Source organism: Notamacropus eugenii, chromosome 5, assembly GCF_028372415.1.
Source record: "Notamacropus eugenii isolate mMacEug1 chromosome 5, mMacEug1.pri_v2, whole genome shotgun sequence".
In the NCBI taxonomy this organism is placed as follows: domain Eukaryota; kingdom Metazoa; phylum Chordata; class Mammalia; order Diprotodontia; family Macropodidae; genus Notamacropus; species Notamacropus eugenii.
Window position 1 is genome coordinate 104,944,363 of NC_092876.1, and position 25,387 is coordinate 104,969,749.

Below are 25,387 nucleotides of genomic sequence, written 5' to 3' on the forward strand. Positions count from 1 at the left end.
TTAGACTATGAAGTCCTTGAGGGTAGGAACTGTCTTTACCTTACTCTGTATCCCCAAGGCTTAGCAAAGTGTTTAATGTTTGTTGACTTAATTTGAATATGAGTAAAGAGTCAAGGATGACAGTGAGACTCGGCGCTTGGGTGCCTGGGAGGGTCATAGTTCCCTCTGCACTAATGAGATTCAGAAGCGGGGAGTTATTGGTTAGTTCAGGGCAAAAAATGAGTTCTACCTAACTGTTAAATCAACATGTTTATTTTGAGTGTATTAAGTTTGAGATGCCTACAAGACATCCATTTTAGAATGTCCAGGAGGCAGTTAGAAATGTTTGAATATAGCTTAACAAAAATGTTAAGGATGATGGGCACATAAGTCTGGTAATCATCATCACAAAGGTTGGACCTTTCTTGCTATCCTTATCTTTCTTACTGCATATACCTAATGGTGGGATCTTTGGATTAAAGAAGAGGGACATTTTATAGGCTAGATGTGTTTAAAGGTCTTTTCCAGTTCCATGATTTTCAACAAAAATTAAACAACTTCCACTGGAAACTCTTAGATTCAAGGTATTTTTCCTTTTGTCTAATAACAATTTGTCCTATTGCTAGACATTTTTATAACCCAAGTCCCTAAGCTTTCTCCAGGAAGAAGACAGAATCTTTAGAGGAAGACAGAATCCTTAGAAGCACATTTAAGTGTTAATTTAATCCAAATTGTCCTCTTTTCAACAAATTCAACTTTTTCTCATTATTCTTGCTTGTCATAGCCCTGAGTTTTCCATGTGAGAAGAGGACTGCTACAGAATGAGTTCTCCTTGGGGGTACCTCTTCTTCCAGACCTATTCTCATTCTCAGAGGTCAGAACAAGACTATATTCCATGGCAAGGGACTGTTACAGCCTGTTGTACCCAAGAGCCCTGAGAGACCAAGTTAAGGGTTCCTGATGCCCCACTGACCTGAAATCACCTAGGCACAGGAGTGTTATCAGAGATGACAATGCTCCAAAGTAGCAGACTTTTAGGATTATTCTACTATGTTACATCATCAGGAAGTCTAGATGATTCACAAGGGTCTCAAAAAGACAAATTAGGCTAAAGAAGGAAAGTGTGTTATTTTGGGTTTTTTTTACTTAGGCAATGAATGCACCATCATTTCGAGTGGAGAAAAGGACAGATGGGACAATGCTTCTTCACTACTACTCTGACAGAAGAGGTCTGTGCCACATTGTCCCAGGTAGGGGATCGGGTTGACTATTCCTTAAGGACTGAATCCTTGGGGGTGAGGGAAGGGAAAAAGTTTACATGATAACTTTATTATATATTTAAAAGGAATAGTGAGGTGTACATAATAGATGTGCAGTTTCATGTGCAATCATCTTTTTATTATGCTAGGTTATGGAAATGCTTGTTTTATCATAATTTAAAAGTTAATAATTTTTTTAAAAAAAGAATCCATGAGTGCCTCTAAAACTAGGAAATGCCCCTATGATGGCATAAACTCTTGGTAATCTAACCTCATCATCTCTCAAAGCCTTGTTAAACCATATTCCTTGGGAGATTGCCATGTATCTGTCTTCCTCTTTCCATTTTTCTCCCTTTGATCAGATGGTGCTTGTGTCTGAAATGCTTCCTGCTGCCTCTGTTTCGTGGTATCCCCAGATTTTTGTAAAGTTCTGCTTTGCTCCAGGGCTACCTCTTACCTGTCTTCATCTCTCTCATAAAGAAATGTGCCTTTAATTCGTTTGCCTAGTGTCAAAAGGTGGAATAACTTTTAAAACAGACATTTTGATCATTTTATCCTTGGATTTTGTGCCTTTGGTTCTTGTTTTGATAGGATAAATAGCTTATCTTAAAATTTTTAAAAATTCTGTAATAGGATATCAAGTGACCAAACCATCCTAGGCTCCCCAACATATGATTAAGGATTCTTTCTAAATCAGAGCCAGTTTTGCAATACATTACTTCAAGTGTAAGATTCAGCCTGGATATGAATATTAGGCCTGATTCACAGCTTTAAATTTGAAAGAAACTAAGCATTTTGATAAAAATATAGCCTAGACCCACAGGGGTGGGGAAACTGCAGCCCCAAGACCACATCCTTGAGGCTACAGGTTCCCTACCTCTGGTAGCGCATCATCATTACTTTACTGAAAGAAGTTCTAAGGGATGGTGAAAAAAAATAGTTATATGAATCTTTGTAAGGTTGATTTAAACTCAAAGAATTAACAAAAAATTACCCAGTAATGGAGAGCTACAGAGTCTAAGACAAAAACCACATGATCTAAAAAACCTTTGGAAACATGGAGTCAGTCAAAACCTGAAACTAATGACAAAGCAGATTGGAGAGGGTTTGTTTCTTTTTTTTTTATTTCCTGGCAATTCCTTGAGCATGAGTATTCATCAGTCTTGTTCATTTGACTTCTTACACTGATGAGCCTCTTGAGGAAACAGGACATATATTCCATGTTTGTTTATATCGGTCATATCACAGTGATCTGAACATAGCATGAAGTCAATACATGACTGTCAACTGACTAGTTACTCCCTCTGATTAAGTAAGCGAGGCTTGTCTGAATGCGGGGGTTGTGTTATGAATTCTGGAGATCTGGAGAGCTGTGACTTTATTATTTCATGATTTATTTGGGGGTCAGACCTTTATGACCTCTAACTTAGATTATTGTATGCCTCTTACTGAGTCTTTCTGCCCCCCCAAAATTTTTTCATCTCAAATTCAGCCTCCATACAGTTGTGAAATTTGTATTCTTAAAATGTAGATTGGATCATGTTATACCTTCTTCTCACTCCCCTTCCAAAATTTTCAGTGGTTCTCAATTGCCTCTAGCATAAAAAAGAAAAAAATCATAAACCTGACATTTGAAAACCTCCCCAATCTGATTCCCTTCTATTTTTCCAGTGTTATTTGATATAATTTCCTTTAGGCACTGAGGATGCATGGTAGAGAGAGTGCCAGGTGTAGAGTTAGGAAGACAGTTCAAATCCAGCCTCAGACACGTACTAGCTGTGTGACCCTGGGCAAGTCACTTAACCTCTTACTTCTGTTTCCTCAACTGTAAAATGAGGATGATAATAATAGCACCTACCTCCCAGGGTTGTTGTAAGAATCAAATGAGACAATATTTATGAAAAACCTTCAAGTATTATATAAATTCTATATTATTATTTCTGCAGTCTCAGGAAGCAGATCCACAGCCACGTTAACTGATTCTCCTCTTCCCCCTAGCTGTTCGCACCCTGTTTCCCTTGAAATTATTTTGCATATTTTTTCTGTCTGACAGTGGATAAAGAGTTGTCCTCAGAACTAGGAAGCCCTGTGTTCAAAGGCTGACTTGGCCATGTGACCCTGAGCACCCTTGACCTCTCAGGATTCTAGGCAATCATCTAAGACTAAGTTTCAGAGGAGATGCAAGCCTCCATTGGTAGAGGGAGTTTACACATCTGGAATTTCTCTACTTCAGTGAAATCCTAGCTCCAGTTGCTGCACTTGTCCTTTTTATTTACTTGTGTGCACATAGAATCCTCTTGTAGTAAGTGCCATTTAAGGCCAAGACTGCTTCCTTCTTGTCTCTGTATCCCATCACCTTATACAGCGCTTTGTACATAGTAGGCACTTAATGAACATTGAGTTGAACTGCCATCAGCAATAACTTATGATTGTACTCTCTCCTGGCCCAGGCATCATAGAAGCAGTTGCTAGAGACTTTTTCAACATGGACATGACGATGGAGATTCTCAATAAGAGTGAGGAAGAGGAGAGGACTGGGAAGAAAGAACATGTCGTGTTTCTCATTGTGCAGAAACATTGCAGGAGAGAGAATAAGACAAGGTCAAAGATGTCCCAAATAGGCGAAAACTCCCAGCAAGACCAAGAGGTATTGAATGGGTTCTTTAGGCAGTACCACCTTCTCATCTATGAAGAAAGACTCCTCAGAGCCAGGTGTCTAACTGGGTCTCCCTGTAACAGAATGAATGGATTCAGCATGGTGTCGAGTAGTCTTGGTTAAGATGGCTCAGTATACATGCCATTGACTGGTTGGAATTGATCTTTGACCTGTTAACTTCTCAATACTGTAAATGGCATGGTAGCCTAGTATGAACCTGAGATTTATGCCTAGTGACTTGCCACACGCAAGTCAATGCATGCCACTTTGAAATAAGCCCATTTCTCAGATCTTTAGTCTCTATTTTTCTGGTCAATTTAAGAGACTTCAGGGTCAAGCCAGAGGTCTAGAATCATTTCCAAAAGGATATAACTGAGCATTTGAACTTTGCACTTCCTGGGCACAAATAAAATTTTGGCAATAATAACATTCCATATTTATATAGTGAGAAGTACAATATGGTGGATGTGGGAGCAGGAAGGGAAGTGAACGTGCATTTATTAGATGCCTACTGTGTGCCAGGTACTGTGCTAAGCATTTTTACAAATATTGCATAATTGGATGGATAGTCAGGAGGGCCCAAGTTAAAATCTCTCCCCTGAAAGATGCTGGTTGTGTGACCCTGGGTAAGTCATTTAATTCCACACTGACCCAGGTAAGACTATAAGTTACAGAGATGGTTCTGACTTGACTTAATAGTGGAAGTTTCCTCACTTGGGAATCACAGGTCCATTTCTCAGTCCTATTTATGGAGAGCTTTAAGTCTTACACAACACTTTCCCATCATCACTTCTGTGATGTAGGCAGTACAAGTAAGCTCTCAGGAGTCTAGATTTAGAATGGACCTTAATAGTCATTCAATCCAATTCCTTGATTTTGCAAACCAGGAAAACAAGGTCCAGAGAAGTCATGTCTTATTTTAGGTCATCAAATAATAGTAAAATCATAGTATTAATAATATGATAATAAAAATGTTAATATCAACATAATATCCATCATCATCATCATCATCATCATCATCATCATCATCTTAGTAATGAATGTCAGAGTCAGGATTTAAACTCTAGTCTTGTGGCTCCATATATATAGTAATCTTCCATCTACAACACACTGTTCCCAATAAGTAGTACTACCCTCATTTTACAGATAAAGAAATTATTTCAAAGTGGTGGTAGCATTTGCCTATTGTGATAGAGCTGGTGCCAGTCAGAACATGAACCCAATTTGCTCCATTCCAAAACTAGCTATCATTGTCATCACCATGATCAATGGTGATGGTGAGGATGATAACAGGGAGAACAGTCACACATCTCCCATATATCACATTACCTCTCACACTGTGTGATGTGACATTATCAATTTATAAGCCATTATCTAGGAGGGTGACATCTGTCTGTGGGTGTCTCTGTTGGATCAGTTCCAAGATAAAGATAATTTCCTCTACACAGGATTTCTATCTTGAGGAATAGAAGTCCCATTTTAATTAGTCTGTATGGAGGATTTTCAAACACAAATATTGTGGCTGGTCACATGTGCTTTTCACCTCATTGATAATGCCCTTCCCCTTTGAACCTTACATAGCACTTTGAGAGTTAGTTAGACATTCGATAATCATTTATTGTTTCATGAACTAGGCATGGTATTATGTGCTGGGGTTCAAAAGGCAATAGTAAAACAACTCCTACCCCCAAGGAACTTGGAATCTATGGAGGGAGACAACATGTAAATATATAGGTAGCATGCCATAAAGGATTATATGTTAGCCCAGAGCAGGGGTGGGGAACTGGTGTTCTTGAGGCCACTTGTGGCCCTCTAGGCTCTCAAGTGTAGCCCTGAATTGATTCAACCCAAGGGTTGCACTTGAGGACCTAGAGGGCCACATGTGGCTTCAAGGCTGCAGGTTCCCCACCCCTGGGCTAGAGGAAAGAAGACCTGGTTTCAGATCTTGCCTCTGATTTTGATTAGTTGTGTGACAGTGGACACGTTGCTTAGTTTCTCAACTTTCAGTTTCTTCATCTGTAAAATGGGAATAACATGTTCAATGCTTACCACATAGCATTGTTACAAGGCTCAACTTCGATCATGTGCATAAAGTGCTTTATAGATTTCTGTAACCCATTAAATCTCATGGAATACTATATATTACAATGGTGTATATTTGAGAGTTCTTCCCCTACTACACTATGAAATCTATAAGAGACCAGAGTTTATCTAAACTTCAATTCTTACCTGTCACAGCAGCACTTAACTAATGTTGGTTGAAAGAATAACTGAATGAATGAAGGACCATCCCAACCTGAGCATGCATCTGGTGAAAGTCTTCTCATGAAAACCTCCCCTTGGATTTCACTTTTTCATGAGTGATGTAGTTTTAAAAAATTCTGCCCAAGGGAGAGTCAGAAAATGTAGGTTCCATTTTCAGCTCTGCTGCTCACAACTTGTGAGATCTTGTGCCTCTCCCTTATTAGAATGTGACTGTCTCAAAAATAGGGGCCATTTTGGTTTTTTATATTGCATCCCCAGTGCTTAGCACAATGCCTGGCACATAGTGTTTCATAAATGCTCTCTCTTCTCTCTTTGTCTCTGTCTCTTCTCTGTTACTATCTCTGTCTTTCTCTATCTCTTGCTCTTTTTCTCAGTTTTCTCACAAAATCATATGGTTGGGCCAGATGAATTCTAAGTTTCTTGAAGATTTAACATGAACTGTGATGGCTGCTCAACCAAGGGCATCACATTAGAGATGTAAATGAGGTTAAATTTGACTGTTTTTGCCTCATGATCCATATAAGGAGTCTGGTGTCCCTGAACTACAGTTTCCTTGCACTATCTCTAAATAGGACCAGTATCTCACATTCCTTCTACTAATCCGACAGCTTGAGGTTAAATGAGATTCTACCTCTGAGGTCCTCTAACCTTACCAGCAAAGGAGCAGTGGGAATAAACATATCCCTACATCTGAAATTACTGAATCAAACACATGCGCTTCTTCTCTCTTTCCTGCGTGCAGAAGGTTGAGCAGGCTTTTCAGAGAATGAAGGAGAAATACTCGACTCTTTCTGTCTACCCAGCAAAGAAATCCCACTGGGATATTGTGAGAAGTGTTGTCATATTTGGAAAAGGTGAGTGGTCTATTTACTAACCTCAGCCACATATATCAGGGCAAGAGCTGGCACTCAGCTGGGTCAGTGAAATGGCTCTTATCCCAGGGGGTGACAGACCAGGGCAGGAAATTAGGCTGCAAAACTCTCCCTGATTATGATATCCCTGATTGATTAGTAAGCTGTATATAGATATAGATATATTCTTTTCCTTTCATATATATGTGCACATATAACTTATGTTGATTGAATATATATACTTATAACTTATGTTATCTATACAGAGAACATAGGACAATAGAAGGACAGAAAGATAGATAGATAGATGATAGAAAGATAGATAGACAGACAGACAGACAGATAGATAGATAGAGAGATAGATAGAGAGATAGATAGATAGAATGACCCCATTGGGGATTTTCTTGGCAAAGATACTGGAGGGGTTTGCCATTTCCTTCTCCTTCCATTTTACAGATGAGGAAACTGAAGCAAACAGGGTTCAGTGACTTTTACCCAGGGTCACACAGCTAGTAAGTGTCTGAGGCTGGATTTGAACTCAGGAAGATGTTTGACTCATCTTCCTTACTTTAAATTTGGCCTCAGAGATTATGTATGTATATATGGATGTATATGCATATATTTGTGTGTATGTATATATGTATGATAGATATGTATCACAGTGGATACAGTGCTGGGCCTAGAGTATACTTAATATGGATATGGATATTATACATACATGTATGAAATATATACATATACATATACAATATATATGTATTATATAGAGAGGGTATATTTATATATTTATAGAGAGTATATTTAATATGAATATGGATATTATATATACATGTATGAAATATATATACATATATAATATATACACATATATACCTATATACATGCATGCAGACACCTATTTGTGTGCTTGTAAAATCAGCTCACATTTCTGATGAGGCTTTGGAGAGTCATGCTCAGTATTAAGATGCGGTTTTTCAGAGTTCTAAGGAAAAACAAGAAGCACTGAGTCCTCGTGGGACCTTATGTCTCTCTACCAAAATGCTCTTTTTAAATGCCTTCCCAGTACTATGTCCCTTGTTTCTGCATTCCCAGAGTGCTCTTCACCATTGATCAAATTCTGGGAAGCAGTTCTAGAAGGAAAATTGTAAAATGGGGAGAAATAAAGTCTCATTGTAGTGAGACAGGGGGCCTGGGTTTTAGTCCCATCTCTGCCTGGGGAGCAGAACTTGGAGTCCAGAGGACCTGGGTTCAAACCTTGCTTCAGATTATTACTAGATGAGACCTTGGTCAATTAACCTCTCAGGGCCTCATTTTCCTCATCTATAAAGTGAAGAGATTGAACCAGATCATCTTTAAGGTCTTTTCCAGCTCTGAATCTATGAAATAACTAGCTGTGTGATCTTGAACAATTCATCCAACCTGCCTGGTCCTCCATTTCCCTCTCTGCCAAATGGTCAATCATTTCTAGATTATGTAGATTAATCAAGGTCAGCTCCCCAATTCTATGATCCTCTGATCCTCCAGGGCACACAGAAGGAATCAATCAATAAGCATTTTTTTAAAAGTACCTACTGTGTACCAGGCACTAGCTGGGCATACAAAGTTAAGAATAAAACATACAAACTTAACTTCCCTGAGAGAGGAGAGAATTTCATACCACTCCATGGGGCACATTGATGGGCCATGATTATATACATTTGAGAGCAGGTCTGTACAGTCCAAATAGCTGTATTTTGAGGCATTCAATCCCTGGCAGGCTATTCAAATGTGCAACTGACAATCCTTTGTCTAGAAGATTTTCATATCAAAAAGCCTCCATTTTGGATTGCTACCCCCTGCCAAAGTAGGCTGTTGGTTAAAATTTCATGTGCTACCCAATGCTGTCAGTCTAGAAAAAAAGAAAGGAAGAAAGAAAGAAAACCCATGGCAAATGTCACTGAAGCTGGACTAGGCACCACAGAGACAGCTTTGAATACAGGAGCAGGGCTGTGTGTGATCATTATCTATTCTGTCAGCATTTTCAATGCTAACTCTGTTTTCATTGAGATATTCAATTAGCCAAAACCAAAAAAAACAAAAAAAAAAAACCAAACCTCTTCTCTGGGCAGAAACTTGGCATGGGGCAGGAGGGTTTCTCAATCCCACAGCAAAGTTTTTTTTGTTTGTTTGTTTGTTTGAATTTGGAAAAAGTTTCGCCCTAGCCATCTGGAGACTCTGAAAGAGCTTAAGCCAAGGAGGGAATATAAGAGAACGTAAGTATAGACATAAGAGCAGAACTTTGTACCCAATTATGGGCCTCCCATTTAAGGAACTGTGTGCTTACACTCCTCAGGTTGGGAGGACAAGGAGGCAACTGGAAGCCACATCCTACATGGAGGAGTCAAAGGGCACTGCACTTGTTTAGCATGAAGAAGAGATTTAGTAGGGAGGGTGGACACAATCATTCTCCCTAAGTAGCAGAAAGGCTGCTATGTGGATGGAGGGAAGGGGGTAAAAATAGGGTGGAAGAAGAAGAAGGAGAAGAAGAAAAATAAGGAGAACAAGAACAAGAAGGAGAAGAAAGAGAAGGAGAAGGAGAAAGGAGGAGAAGAAGGAGGAGAGGGAGGAGAAGAAGAAGAAAAAGAAGATGAAGAAGAAGAAGAAAGGAGAAGAAAAAGAAGAAGAAAGGAGAAGGAGAAGAAGAAGAAAGGAAGAGAATGAGGAGAAGAAGAAGAAGAAGAAGAAGAAGAAGAAGAAGAAGAAGAAGAAGAAGAAAGAGGAGGAGGAGGGGGAGGAGGAGAAGAAGGAGGAGGAGGAGAAGGAGGAGGAGGAGGAGAAGGAGGAGAAGAAGAACAACAATACAGAGCATTTATTAGGGGCAGCCAGGGGACACAGTGGATAGAGTACTGGGCTTGGAGTGAGGAAGACATGAGTTCAAATACAGCCTCAGACACTTACTAGCTGTATGACTTTAGGCAAATCAACCTCTGCCTCAGTTTCCTCAACTGCAAAATGGGGATAATAATAGAACCTACATCCTAGAGGCGTTGTGAGGATCTAATGAGATAATATTTGTAAAGCCTTAGTGCAGCACCTGGCATAGAGTAAGCGATATTTAATGCTAGCTATTATACTATTGAGCATTTATTATGTGCCAGGCACTGGGTGAAACATCTTACAACTATTATCTCAACTGATCCTCATAACAGCCTGGGTACTGTTATTACCCTCATTTTATAGATGAGGAAAATGAGGCAGGCAGAGGTTAAGTGACTTGTCCAGGGTCAAACAACTGGTCATGGTCTGAGGTCAGATTTTAACTCAGATCTTCTAGACAGTGCACCACCCACCTGCCTGTGCTGAGAGATGGATTTCAGCTCAACATAAAGGAAAAAATCCAGCAGGATCAGAGGCTGTCCAAAAGTGGACTGGGCTGCCTTGGAGGGCCTTGGATTCTCCACTACAGGAAATTTTCAATCAGAGATTGAATGTGTACTTACTACAGATGTTACAGAGGGATTTGGTTAGGGGTTGGGTTAAGGGTTAAGGATCTCCAAGATCCATTTCAAAATGAGACTCTAAAGTGCTCCCAAAAAGCCCTGCAAAATAACATTTCAATCTTTACTTTGTTTAAAAAAAAAAGAGGTGGCAGAGATCTAACAAGGAAACCTGGGACCTCTTTTCCTTTTCTTACAGGGAACCTACAGAATCTTTTTGAGCCAGTGTATCCAGAAAGGCTTTGGATTGAAGAGAAAACGTTCTGTAATGCTTTTCCTTTCCACATTGTCTTTGATGCTACAGTAAGAGAACCCCCTTTTTAAAAACCTTCCTCTGGGTTTCAACTGGCAATATGATAGTTAAAAGGCTCATTTTATGAAAAGTGGCACTTTTAATAATTTAATAATAATTATCAATAATTAAGCACCACTTTTCATAAAGCAAAATCACATAGCACTAACTCTTAGTAAGTGGTTTTGGCTTAACTAAAATTTATATGGCTTATATGTTCAACCTTATCTAAATTAGGTAATACCGCAGTGGGTCAGTTTTTCCATATTCAGAAAGGAGAGAGAGGGAAAGAGAGAGAGAGAGAGAGAGAGAGAGAGAGAGAGAGAGAGAGAGAAGAGGGAGACAGGGAGACAGGGAGACAGAGAGAGACAGAGAGGGAAGGAGGGGGGCAGTCATTTGAGAGCTAACCTTAGGAGTCAGAAAGACACAGGTTCAAGTCTCTGAGACACCCTTTGTGTGGTCCTGGGAAAATTATTCAATCTTTCATATTTCAGGAAATGCTCCGGAGGGCCACCAGGGCCTACAAAACTCTCCAGTGAGGTCAGAAACCCAATTAAAATGTAATTGGGAAATATTCAACAGATAAAAATACAATATAACATAGATAATGTTAATCTGTGGTTTTATAAATCAAGATTGGTTTCTATTTGAGTTGACACCATTGCCTGAGAAAAGTCACGGCATAGATGTGGCTCTGCCTTGATAGAAGAAATTTCTTCACTAGGAATTCCCAGTACCCACAAAATCACAAGTCTCATTCAAGACAAAATTTCTTTTTATTTTTTTGTCCAATGCAATTTGAAATTCCTCTTCTTTTCCTTGTAAGATACTCTCTGTCTGCTGGAGCTTCTCCTTGCATTTGGTAGCAGCCTTTTCCAAGGGTAGGACTTGGTGATCCTTGTGCTCTGGGGCTAAAGAACAGAAATCACAGAGGGCTCTCTGGTCTTCCTCATAAAAGAGGTTCTCCTTTTCCCCATGTTGATCACAGGTGATCAGACCCACGATGGTCTGCAGTAAACAAGGTCTGAGCATTTTGGCAGTGACGGACACATTCTGGTGGTCACCAGAACACTGCTGTATTTGATGACTCCTCTGCACTTTGGGCAGGTTAAGGTTTCATGGTCTCCCTCCTTGCACTGTATAAGACACCCAGTGCAAAAACTATGGCCACAAGTCAGTGAAATACCCCAGGCAAATGGAGAAAGTGAGATCTGCCTTTGAGTTTTTCAGTTAAAATCTTTAGCATTCATGTCTCTAGGCTTTTGATCCCTTTCTTCTCAAATACTCCTCTCAGGAGAGATAATGCTGGCCCTTTCCCTAGGGCTCTGACAGCAAAAGATATTAGGACAGAGTTATGAGGATTGTTTTATACTTCTTACTTTGGCTAGTCCCTCCCTTTACTCCACCCACAAAAGATGAGGACTCCTGGGCTTGGACAGTTTTTCTCTTCTCTAGGGCTGAGTCTCCACCTTCGTCCTTTTTGCACACTAATGGGTTACAATTCACAAAGGTGTTCATCCCCAAACCCAAGCAGAATCAAGCTCTGATTCCCTCCTTCTTTGATATTCCTCTCAGGATAGATAATATTAGCTCTTTCCCTTTAGTTATTGCAACAACTCCACACAAACAAGTAACGATTTAAGTAATTCTTGGAGAGTACTGTTCTTTTTTTAATAACCATCCATTGCTTTATTGACCTGATTGACATGGGTTGTAATGAGTAGAAATGTATATCAGGTGATGTTTTAGATTACTTGAAATGGACGGTGTAATGTAGTCATTATGATTATCTAGCAGGCACCTACTCTTGGACCAGATCATGAGAGAGCCAGGAGTAGTTTCTCCATTGGGAAGGCAAGAGAAGAAACAAGGACTAAGAGATCCTTGAAAATCTTTGGGAGAATGCAGATAACATATGTCCATGGCATTGTAAAATGCTATATGTCCCCTTTCATAATCCAAGAAAATGCACACTTTGGTTACAGGTGGACTTACATGATAGACATCCTGTGAATTCCAGAGAAAGAAACAATTTCCATATTTGCAGCCTGCTAGGGTCCTTATATCCTCAGGCAAAATAAAGCATTCCTCATTTTTGCTGACTGAATCTTTTTTTTTAATTTACTTAATTTTTAATTTATGGAATAAAATAAGCACTTCCCATAATATAGTACAAAAAAACGACAATTGCACATGAAACTGCAAGTCTACTATGCTCAATTTGCTGTTCCTTTCAAATATACAACAAAATTATCATGTAAATTTCTTTTTTTCCTTTTTTTCTTCCCTACCTCCCATCCCAGAGATGGTTACCATTAGACACAAATATACATATATATGTATATATATGTATAAATATATATGTAAAATTTTTCTACACATACCTGTATTCATCAGTTCTTTCTCTGGATGCAGATAGCATCTTTCTTTATGTGTCCTTGTTAATTTGGGTATTTATAATAGTCAAAATAACTTATTCACTCAAACTCTTTCTTAAAATAATAATGGTAATAATAATGATAATTATTAATAATAAATAATTAATTATTATAATAATATAATATATAATATAATTGATTATTAAATATTAATTAATTAAATATTAATAATATAACATTAATTAATGTAATAATATATTTATAATAATATTATTATATTATACTAATAATAATGTGTTACTCTATACAATGTTCTTTTGTTTCTGCTCATTTCGCTTTTCATTGTTTAATACAGGCCTTTCCATATGTTTTCTAAGATCATTGAGCTCATCATTTCTTATGGCACAATCATATTCCATCACATTAATATACCACAACTTGTTCAGTCATTTCCCAATTGATGGGCATCTCCATAGTTTCCAGTTCTTTGATATCACAAAAAAAGTTTCTATAAACATTTTAGAACATGTCATCTTTGGAAATAGACCTAGCAGTGGTATATATTACTGGGTCAAAGGATATATAGGCAGTTTAATAATTCTTTGGGCATAATTCCAGATGGCTCTCCAAAATAGTTGGATCACTCCTCAATTCCACCAACAATGAATTAGCATCCTAATTTTTCCACATCCCCTCTAACATTTGTCACTTTTCTTTCCTACCATTTTGGCCAATCTGGTAGGTATAAAGTGATATCTCAAGGTTGTTATAATTTACATTTATAATCAGTAATGATTTAGGGCATTTTTCATATGATTATAAATTGTTTTGATTTCTTCATTGGAAAACTGCCTGTTCATATCCTTTGACCGTTTATCAATTTGTGAATGATTTGTATTCTTGTATATTTGACAAAATTCTTTATATATTTTTGATATAAGACTTTTATCTGAAAAACTGTCTATAAAAATTTCCCCCCAGTTTTCTGCTTTCCTTCTGACCTTGGTTACATTTGTTTCATTTGTACAAAACCTTTTTAATTTAATATAATCAAAATTATTCATTTTACAGCTAACTTTGCTTTCTATCTTTTTTTCTTTATAAATTATTTGCCTGTCCATAAATCTGATAAGTAATATGTTCCATGTTCTTCTAATTTTCTTGTAATATCTCTTGTTATATCTAGGTCATATACCCATTTTGACCTTACATAGGTAAAAGATGTAAGATATTGATCTAGGCCCAGTTTCTGCCCTATTGCTTTCTAGTTTTTCCAACAATTTTTACCAAATAATAAATTCTTGCCCCCAAATCTTAAGTGTTTACACTTGTCAAATACTAGATTATTAAGTTTATTTGCTGATATAAACTGTATGTCTATTCTATTCCATTGATCTATTTCTTAGACAGTATTAGACAGATTTGATAATTATTGCCTTATAATATAGTTTGAGATCTGGCACTGTGGAACCTCATTCCTTTACATTTTTTTTTTCATTATTTCCTTTGAGAGTCTTGACTTTTTGTTCTTCCATGTGAATTTTATTATTTTTTCTAATTCAGTAAAATAATTTTTGGTAATTTAATTAGGCAAAATTGTCATTTTATTGGATTGGCCCTGCCTACCCATGAACAATAAACATTTTTCCAATTATTTAAATTTGATTTTGTTTGTATAAAAAGAGTATTTTTTATAATTTTCTTTATACAGTGCCTGGCTTTGTCTTAGCAGATGTACTCCCAGGTATTTTATACCATCTAGAGCAGGAGTGGGGAACCTGTGGCCTCAAGGATACATATATATATATATATATATATATATATATATATATGGCCTTCTGGTTCTTTGGATACAGCTTTTTGACTGAGTCCAACTTTTTAAGAAATTTAATTAATTTATTTGTTTTCAGTTTTCAACAATCACTTCCATATGTCTTAAATGACTGAGTCCAAGTTTTACAGAACAAATCCTTTAATTAGGGGGAATTTTTTCTATGAAGTTTGGATTCAGTCAAAGGGCCTCACTTGAGGAACTAGAGGATCATATGTGTCCTCAAGGTCACAAGTTCCCCACCCCTGGTCTAGGGAGTTATTTTAAATGGGGTATCTTTTACTATCTCTTCTTGAAGAGTTTTGTTTGTAATTTATAGGAAAACTAATGATTTATGTGGATTTATTTTATATCGTTCTACTTTGTTAAAATTATTGTTTCAACTAACTTTTCAGTTGAATCTTTGGGATTTTCCAAGTATATCATCTGCAGAAGAGATAGTTTTATTATCTCATTCCTTATTCTGATTCTTTCTATTTCTTTTTCTTCTGTTATTTATATTGCTAGGGATTTTCAATACAATATTGAATAATATTGATTAGTGGGTATCTTTGTTTCATACCTGATCTTACTGGGGAGGCTTTTAGTTTATTCCCATTACAAACAATTACAGATTTTCTTTTTACATGAAAAAAACCAAATGTCAATCTCCCATAACTGTGGTAAAGCACTAGAACTTTGTGAGGATTCTGAAGGTTCATCTCTGTTAGATTCCTTGAATGAAATACATATGAACATGGAATGACATTTGCTTATGAATAGATTCATTCACCTACCTCTCAGGGTTGTTGCAGGAAAAAATGAGATAATATCTGTGAACTGTTTTGCAAACCTTCTAATGAAATATAAATGCTAGCTATTATTAAATACTGAGAGATCAGTACAGAGTCACATATATCCACTTAATTCCAGTAAAACTTCAATCTGACCAAGTCCATACCCCATTCAAAAACCTTCAATGGTTCACTATTGCCCTAGGATAAAATGCAAACTCCTCAGGTTGGCAATTAAAGCCCCCAACAATCTGGCTTTTACATACTGTTGCATTCTTATTTCACCCTTCTGCCCTTCATATGTTCTAACTGTGAGCCAGGTGACTTCTAGCTATTTCATACTTCTGACATTCCATCTGCTTTCAAGTATTTTCATAAGCCATCACTTCAGAATCTTCATCTTCTTTCAGAGCTAAACTCTATCTCTTCCATGAAATTTTTCCTATTCCACTAAGCTGGTGCGGTTCTATACCTCCATAAATTATCTTGTATGTCTGGGCATGTGATATCCCCTCAATAAAATGAATGAAAGAAAAAAAACATGTATTCAGCACTTACTATGTGGCAAGGACTGGGTTGTGCTGAAAATACAAAATAGAAAATAATACATATAAATACAAGATAAAATAGAAAAGTACAAAAGCAAAGACAGCACCAGCCCTCAAGGAAACATGTAAGATAATGAGGGGAACATGCATGTAAGCACTCTGTATGTGAATGTTCTTGGTGAATCCTTAGATGGACTTTCATCTTCCCATGGAGAAATTATTGTCCAGTTTTGCTCTGCTGTAAATTTTACCTTGGGTTAACCTTGGGTAACATATTTAATCTTCCTAGGACTCAGTTTCCTTAGGTAAATGTGGGAGTTTGACTAGATGGCCTCCAACGTTCCTTTCAGCTTCATATCTATGATCTTATTTGGGACCTTGGGAGGGGATGCTGTGTGTGCCAGAACAGCTAGATGGGGAGATTTGGGCCAAATAATTATTTTACTCCAATTTACTGAGCTTCCTCCCTTCTTTGTCTTTCTTTCAAAGTTTTTATTATTTGTAGATTTAAAAAAATATCCTTATTGCTTTCATAAAGATTCTTTTTTTATTTGATGCTTTTTATCCTTAGGAAACTGAGTTGTAAAGCCTAGTTAAAATCCTATTTCTAAGAAAGAGCTCCTACTGCAAATTAACTTTCCGACTCATTTGCCTTTCCATTTGTCCTTTGTGAGTAGCTAAGGGTCAAGCAAGCTGGAGTAAACATTCAAAAGTATGTCCCAGGACTCCAAACCCTGGATATTCGGGTTGATGACTATTTCACCATCACCCATCCCCAAGTGACCTTCAACATTCTCAGCATCTGCAAGTTTATCAATAGTCAATTTGTCTTGAAAACTAGAAGAGAAATGATGCCTGAAGCATGGAAAAATCAGCCTGCACTCAAGCTCAGAGGTATTGAATTACTGCTATTCCTTTCTGTATGTCTGTCTGAGGAGTAAAAGGATTGGCCATAGAGGACATGACAGAATTTTCTAATTATTTGTTGGATAAAAGTGGAGTATGGACTCACCCTGAAAGTGGTTGTCTCTGGATCACCCAACTGAACTTACCTGTTAAACACTAACTTCTCTCCTTGCTTGGACACTTTCTATTCTGTTTGTAAAGTAAATGGAATTCTGCACTCTAATGGATCTACACAGAGATTATTTGTTACTAGTCTTCAGAATGAGCACTCTATAATTGGTATAAACCAGATGCTTCTACTACTCTACAGTTCATAAGTCATGAACTCTGAATTTGTTTTTCTAATGGTGGTAGAGGTTTGGACTGCTTTAATCACACTGTCTTTTCTGTTTTCCTCTGTGATCAGTGGTACATAGTGGTGAATGTGGAATTAAACATTCAGTCTGTGACTATGGATCAGGGTCAAACCAATTAGTTCCATTTTACTCCATGGCCATAGACTGAGCTGTTCATGGTCAAATACACTGCAAATGCAGGCCATTGGTCACATGTGAGATGAGGTGAAACAAGGTGAATGAATGTTGTTATGACGAGTATATTTGGCACTTTGAAAGTACAGCATAAGCATAAGCTATTATTATAATTTATTGCTGAGTGCTTTCTCTCTCAACCTCATCTACTTCAAAGCTATCCTCACAATGTGCCACTCAATACCTGCCTACTTCTTCCACTGTGTCCTCTGGAACTCATTGTATATTTTAGTAATCAGCATCCTTTAATTTGGGATCTGTTCCTCTCATGATCCCCATATCTTCTGATTCTCAATAAGACCTGTCTCCTCCGAGATGACACTGAATCCTAGGACATCCCTTCTAGTACTATTAGCCAGTCAACCAGTCAGTCAGTCAATTACTCTTTATTAAGCATTTACTATGTGTCAGGCATTATGCTAAATGCTTCAGATACAAAGAGCAGAATATAACTAGGAACAAAAGAGGCAGATGGTGGGGATAGTCCAAGGTACAATTATCAACAGAGCAATATATTTGAGTTAGAAAGTAGTGTAGAATTGACCTGGTTCACCCTCTGTGAGGTGAATCCCTCAACGTAGGGAAGAGAGGAGAATATAGCCCACACAGCAATGATAATCTGGGAGAGAAAGTAGGAGTACAGGGTAAATGGATTGGAGCCCACAATGAAGATGAAGAACTGGGGTAGGGCTTTTAAGACTTTTAAGACACTAGTGGAAATAAGATGGAAAAGGCAGTGTGAATGAAGATAAATTATAGAGATCCATGAAAACCAGGAAAAGGAATTTCAGATTTAATAGGGCAGACAATAGGAACTATAGTGGACTCCCAATTAGATTGTAAACTTTTTTCCTTCTTTTGTATTTCTAGCATTTGGGCAGCTAGGTGGTACAGTGAACAGAGCACCAGGGCAGGAGTCAGAAGGACCTGAGTTCAAATCTTACCTCAGACACTTTGACACTCATTAGTTTTGTGATCTTGGGCAAGTCACTTAACCCCAATTGCCTCATCCTGGGCTATCCCCAGTCATCCTGATGAATATCTGGTCACTGGATTCAGATGGCTCTGGAGGAGAAGTGAGGCTAGTGACCTGCACAGCCCTCCCTCACTCACAACAAAGTCAAGTACAAGTCATGTCATTATTTCTCTGATAGCATAGTCTTCTTCGGCGACAAAGGACTAACATACACACATATCTCTAGCATTAATCTAGTGCTAAGCTACAGTAGGTACTTATTGGTTGACTGATTGGGTTGACCAGGTCAAGTTGATCAACTGGAGACAAGAATGAAGTGAAATATCCATAGTCCATCTAATAATCCACAAAAGTAGATTTACTTAGCAGGGAAAAAGACATTCGGAACAGGTAAGGGATACTCAACTGAAGATACAATGTTGATTCAATCAAACACATTTCCCTGTCTTTGTGTTGCCTATGGTGGCCCACTGGTCACCCTTCAGGGTGTGCTCAAGTTCCTAATGGTTTTTCGTATTTAAATGAACAGGAAGCAACATGAACAACTTTAACCTCAATCCCCTGAGTCAACAAAGATTCAAGAAAAATTTGAGGAAAAGAATTAGCCCATCCAATATGGTAGGGGATACTGATAGATATTTCCACTTTGGCTTTGAGCAAAGCAGAAAAATGTCTTAGTGATGTTTAAGTAAGATGAGTTGAAAAGCCAAATGTATTATTTGCAGCAGAAAATACTAGGGTCAGAGAGGCTGGCTTTAGAGCTGTTGTAGAAATTCATATGAGAGATAATGCAGGTCTGGAGCAAACAGTGAAAAGGCAAAAAAAAGACAGAGTTAGGAGAGATGTTTTGAAGGAAGAAATGAAAACACTTGGTGATTGACTGGATATCAGAGCTGAAGGAGAAGATGTCAAAAATTATTCCAAAGTCTTAAGTAGAATTAAGTAGTATTGGGTGGAAGATTTATCATGTCTTACCAGAGAAAACAGAGTGTGGAGAGGAAGGATGATGTTTTATTTGGATGTATTGAGTATGATATTTAGCAGAACATCTAAGTGGAAATAGCCAGTAGATAGAAATATGGGATTGGAGTTCAGGTGACAGCGAAGAAGAAGACCAAAATGTAACATAAAATATAAAGTAAATATAAGTAAAATATAAGTAAATGTATATATCAATATATATATATATAATATAAGTAAAACGTAACCATTTAGCATGGAAGCAAACAGACCTACACACTTTTTATCATTCTCAAGGGATTCAATGAATCACAAAAGCAGGGTGGTACAATGGAAGTAACATTAGTCTTGGGGTCAAAGGACTTGAGTTCAAATCTCAGCTCTGATATTTGTTCCCTCTGTGATTTTAGGCTAGTCACTAAACTGCTTTGGATCTGTTTTCTCACCAGTATAATGAAAGGATTGGGCTTCATGGCCCTTTGGTCCCCTGTTAGCTTTAAATTTATTATTCTGTCATTTTCATAATCATTTCTAGGATTTAGAAGTAGAAAGAACCTTGTGGATTTCCTGGTCCAACATTTTACTTTTACAGATGAAGAAACTGAGGACTGGAAAAGTAAACTGAATTGCCTGAGATCTCATCCCCGTAAGAATGGAGATCTGAACCCTGGTCCTATTACTTCCAATATACTTTTTCCTCTATGTCATGCTCCCTGTCATCTATTGACAACCTTGTCATTAAGGAAAGTTCAAATTATGCTTGAGCCTTCATTTAATAAATTGAGGAAATAAATATTATATTTTATGGTTATTTCTATAAAATGTTTATTAGAAAAGATTTTAGCACTTAAAAGGAAAGCTTGCCTGTGTGGTACTCCTCTTCCACCTACCTTAGTGGGCATTTGATACATTTTTCCTTCTTTCTGTTCTGCTTTCAAAGGGCAGATGATCTGGATGGAGTCCCTGCAATGCATGATATATCTCTGCTCCCCCAAACTTCGAAGCCTCCAGGAGCTGGAAGAGCGGAACATGCACATCTCTGACATTGCCAGACATGATACTACCAGGGATCTTATACTCCTGAACCAGCAGAGACTGGCTGAAATCGAATTGTCAAACCAGCTGGAGAGAAAGAAGGAAGAGCTCCGGATCCTCTCCAAACATTTAGCCATAGAAAAGAAGAAAACTGAAACATTGTTGTATGCAATGCTTCCTGAGCATATAGCAAATCAGTTGAAAGAAGGCAAAAAGGTAGCAGCAGGTACTGAATTTGATTCATCTCATGCAGGAACTCAGGGTTAGAGTTGGAAGCTTACCGTATCACTGACTGGTCATGAGTGGCACCATATTGAAGTTTTCATCTCCTTCTTTGTTGAATAGAAAATGACATAATTGCTCCAAATTCAACTCAGGGAGAATCTTTCTGAGTGAACAAGCTAATTCTGGATGGTGAAGACTTTTATCTCACCTCTGATTCTTACTACCTATGTAAACTCAGGCAAGTCACTTAACTTTCCTGAGCCTCAACTTCTTTTTCTATAAAAAGAAGGGTAGATGGCCTCTGAGGTTCCTTCCAATTCTAGATTTATAACCCAATTAACTCTTATCACTTGCCTCTCACAGTCATAAAAATTTCTAATTAGAAAACAAATATTTCTAAAAAGGCTAGTAACTTTTCTAAAAACAAACCACTTTTTAAAAAAACCCAGTATTTAAATAAAAAGCTGAACAGTAATTAAGTTGGCTCTCTTGGAGGTTCATTAACTCTTTCATGCCCTGGGTGGCATTGAGTTGAGACCTTTGGAGAGATGTGAGAAGTAATAGGAGAGCCAGCTTCAGGGCCAGGGAGACCTGCATCCAAGTATCACTTCATGTATGGACTATGTAACTCTGGGCATGTCCATTAGATTCTCTGTTTCTAGACAACTCTCTAAGACTAAAAGTTGCATTGGCAGAGATAGTTGCCTTCTCTAGTTCCCTATATCAATGAAATCTCAGATCTGTTTACCACTACATCTTTGAAGGAAAGAATCAATAGAAATCTAATAAACAGAGATATGTAGAATTACTAAATGTATTCAGACATCAATTAGTCCCTTCCTGACTTGAAAGAGTCAGATATTATGTTATATACATAAGTTTGTTAATCTCAGCTCAATGAGGGAAAATGTTTGACAAGAAAGATATTGACAAGTAAAACATACAGTAACATTTCTACAGCTGCTGAGTATTCCAATGATATAATTAGCTGTTAGAAACTTTCTTATTAGAGGTACGTATAACATATTGGGCACAGGGATATGTTACTACTTAGAGATTCATTTCTCAATGCCCTCAAAAGTATTTCTTTTCTTCATGCCCTTTGGGTAAAGCAGGCAGAAGCTACATGATCCTCCAACCTATCTGGGGAGTCATCCTTCATTTCTTAGCTTGATCCTCTGTCTCAAAATATGACCTGTGCTGCACTCTCTTTGGGGAGTTCCCAGGTGACTCTCTGGAGAGCAGCTCTCCCTTCAGTCAGGCCTAAGTACTGTCCCCCCCACCTAAGTCATCACTAGTGTCGCCATGACTATTTCTTTATCTGCTTCCTCTTCCCTCCCTTCCCCATGCTCTTCTACTTTCAACTCCCTTTTCCTTCCTAGGCCTCTGTGTGGTACAGAGAAAAGAATGCTGCACCTGGAATTTAAAAGACCTGAGTTGAAATCTAACCTCAGACACTTATTAACCATTATTAATATTAGCTGTGTGACTCTGGGCAAATCACTTGACCTGTTTGTCTCAGTTTCCTCAACTATAAAATGAAGATAATAGTAGCATCGATGTCCTATGGTTGAAGTAATGAGATAATGTTTGTATAGTGCTTAGCACAGTGCCCAGCACACAGTAGGTGCTTAATAAATGCTTGTTTTTCCTCTTCATTACCTTCTTCCTCATTCTCTTCCTACTTTCTTCTGCCTTCATAAAACCAATAATACTTGATCAAGCACTAAAGCAAATGGTACTCGCCCACTCAGTTATCTTTCCAAGTAGATTTTATTTAAAAAAAGAATTGAATTTTCAGAGAATTAAACTAATGCCTCAGTATTGGAATATTTAACCATTGGACCACTATTCAGACACTGATACCTAATATTCAATTTCTGTTGCAGGAGAATTTGAAACATGCACCATTCTTTTCAGTGATGTGGTGACATTCACCAACATATGTGCCGCTTGTGAACCTATCCAAATAGTGAACATGTTGAACTCAATGTACTCAAAATTTGACCGCTTAACCAATGTCCATGATGTCTACAAAGTAAGATTTTGTGTGCCACAGAGTAGATTTAAAAATTGAGCATAATTCATTTTCATTGCATAATATATACAGTTTACCATGAGTTTCCTTTAACTGGTCCTTATTCTCCCTTTTTCATTCTTTCCTTCCCTTAGTTAAAAAGTAGGTTGAATGAGGATATTTTACTCTATCAACAGAATCATAACTAGGACAAGGGAACCAGAGCTTTATCTAAGGGTGCCAAAATTTAGAGGACACAAAAAATTAACATACATGCTTCTTTAGAATTATTTAGCTGCTAACTAGGAGCTTAGCACCAAATTAGCAACAATAATTTGCTAAAATAAGAACCTATCAGTCACCGGCATTGTTCCTAATACCTATCTGTGAATCACTATAACACCCAATTCCTCGCTCATAACAACTGAATTAATCTTAAATATTTCATGTATTGTTTCTACATCATGAATTATAAAGTTTATTTGAAGGTCTACTTATTATTATTTGCACTGAGTACAAATGATTAGTTATAATGATCATATTATATATATTATGTTATGTTATTATATCTAAAATGATTAGTTACAATTCTATCAGTTAGGATACTCTTTTGGAGACCTAAGAAAAGCACATTATTCAAATGGAACTCTTGTGCCTTGGAAGAGTTAAATAGTCTCCTGCAAGAGTGCGTTTTAATCTCAGAGTGGTTCTCCTCCTCCTCCAGTTTAGCAGAAGGTCCACTCCCAATAATTTGCTAGTCAGGGTAGAGTACCATATGGTCACACCAGGAAATTCATTTTCTCCAAGATTTGTTCCCAGCAAAAGGCAGAGCCATATCCTTTACACCTCCCCTTCAGCAAAGAGTCACAAATTGTCACTTGGTCCTTGGTACCAGTACAAGGGGAAATGATGAAATATGGGAGCTGTCTTTTGTGAAAAACAGAAGCTGATCAAACTCCCTTTTCCTCACAGGTGGAAACAATCGGTGATGCGTACATGGTGGTTGGTGGGGTGCCAGTCCCCGTGGAAAACCATGCTCAGAGAGTCGCTAATTTTGCCCTGGGGATGAGAATTTCTGCAAGAGAAGTGATGAATCCTGTCACTGGAGATCCCATTCAGGTACCAAGCAGATGAATGCTCAGCATGATGGGAAGTGTTCCATGACACCATTGCATTTCATTCGTTGGTTCACAGGCACGTCTTGAAATGGTGTGATTTGTTCAGACCACCCCCTCTTTAGAGCACACTCTTAAATAACAGAGAAATTAGCAGGTTGCTGGCCCCAAATTCACCACAACTGAAATTAGGTCCTTGGATGTGACTGGAGAATATTTGGATCTATGTGTAACTTCGCTGCAAGAATCCTATTTCCTGTAAACAAGGGCAGAACTGAATAGCTCTGTTCTTTTTATTTTCTTATTTAGAGAAATTCAGGGCTTATCTCTTATAGGCACATAGATTTAGAACTAAAAAGGACATTAGGAATCATTTAGTCTAATCCTTTCTGGAAGGTTATGGAAATGATGTCATCAGCATACAACACAATAGATTCTAGAACAAGAATAGATACCACTGAAAGGTTTCAGGGACTTCGGATGTTATAGAAATCAATCATTGTGTTTCCTATCTTAAAATGGAAAGGTATTCAAATCTCTCTCATGCCTACTACTTGCTTAGCTCTGAGTAAATCAGTTACCTTCTCGGGGACCCAGTTTTCTCAACTGTAATTGGAGGAGGTTAGACTCGTTGACCTGTAAGTTTCATTTCAGTTCTAAATCCCAAAATCTTCCAGGATTTGGGTTCTAGGAGCACAACTTCCAAAAATGCAGAATCACCAGTTCACCAAAATGTACTTGGAGGAGGATTTTTTGTGGCTGCAGACTTACATAAGCCAAATAATTTTAGTTGAAATAAAACACAGAGGTCAGGGGTAATCTGAGGGAAAGAACCAAAATCCTCAGATTTCAACTCCATTTGTCTAACCTTATCTGCTACCTACTTCGTAGCTATTCTCTATGGCTTTTAGATTCGTGGATAGAGAGGTCGTTTTTTCATTCTGCCTTTTTCTTCTCAATTTAACGTTTTTATTAGCTTTGCAAGACTCCATACAACAACATTCTTACCAGTCCTTGTGAGGTCATATATTTTTGGCCAGGAGTCTACCATTCCTGTATTTTAAGCTATGAACCAAAAATCCAAATTCTATTTTAGGCACCATTTTCTCAACCAGCTGCTCTCTTCCCAAACCTGCTATTCTCTTTGAAGTCTTTGCCTTCAAGCATCAGTATCAAAGAAAGGAAGAAACAAAGGGAGGGAGGAATCAAAAGAGGAAAGAAGAAAATTCACATGGTTTCAATTTAATACATCACTGGTTGTCCTTCATTCTTCAAGAGGACCAAAATGACATCACTATGCTAAAGCCAAGTTTCA

At 37.7% G+C, this 25,387-nt stretch overlaps 1 protein-coding gene across 1 annotated transcript in view; it reads left to right on the plus strand.

Moving 5' to 3' along the window:
* Positions 1–1,110: 1,110 nt before the first annotated feature.
* Positions 1,111–25,387, plus strand: part of LOC140504990 (guanylate cyclase soluble subunit beta-2-like) — a 44,866-nt gene continuing 20,589 nt past the window's right edge. Inside the window, exons 1-8 of the mRNA XM_072610493.1 lie at positions 1,111–1,229; positions 3,689–3,885; positions 6,902–7,013; positions 10,686–10,789; positions 16,986–17,202; positions 20,621–20,941; positions 22,830–22,978; positions 23,930–24,076. Coding sequence (XP_072466594.1) covers positions 1,133–1,229; positions 3,689–3,885; positions 6,902–7,013; positions 10,686–10,789; positions 16,986–17,202; positions 20,621–20,941; positions 22,830–22,978; positions 23,930–24,076 — 1,344 coding nt within the window. The 5' untranslated portion in view covers positions 1,111–1,132. The remainder of the gene's footprint in view (positions 1,230–3,688; positions 3,886–6,901; positions 7,014–10,685; positions 10,790–16,985; positions 17,203–20,620; positions 20,942–22,829; positions 22,979–23,929; positions 24,077–25,387) is intronic.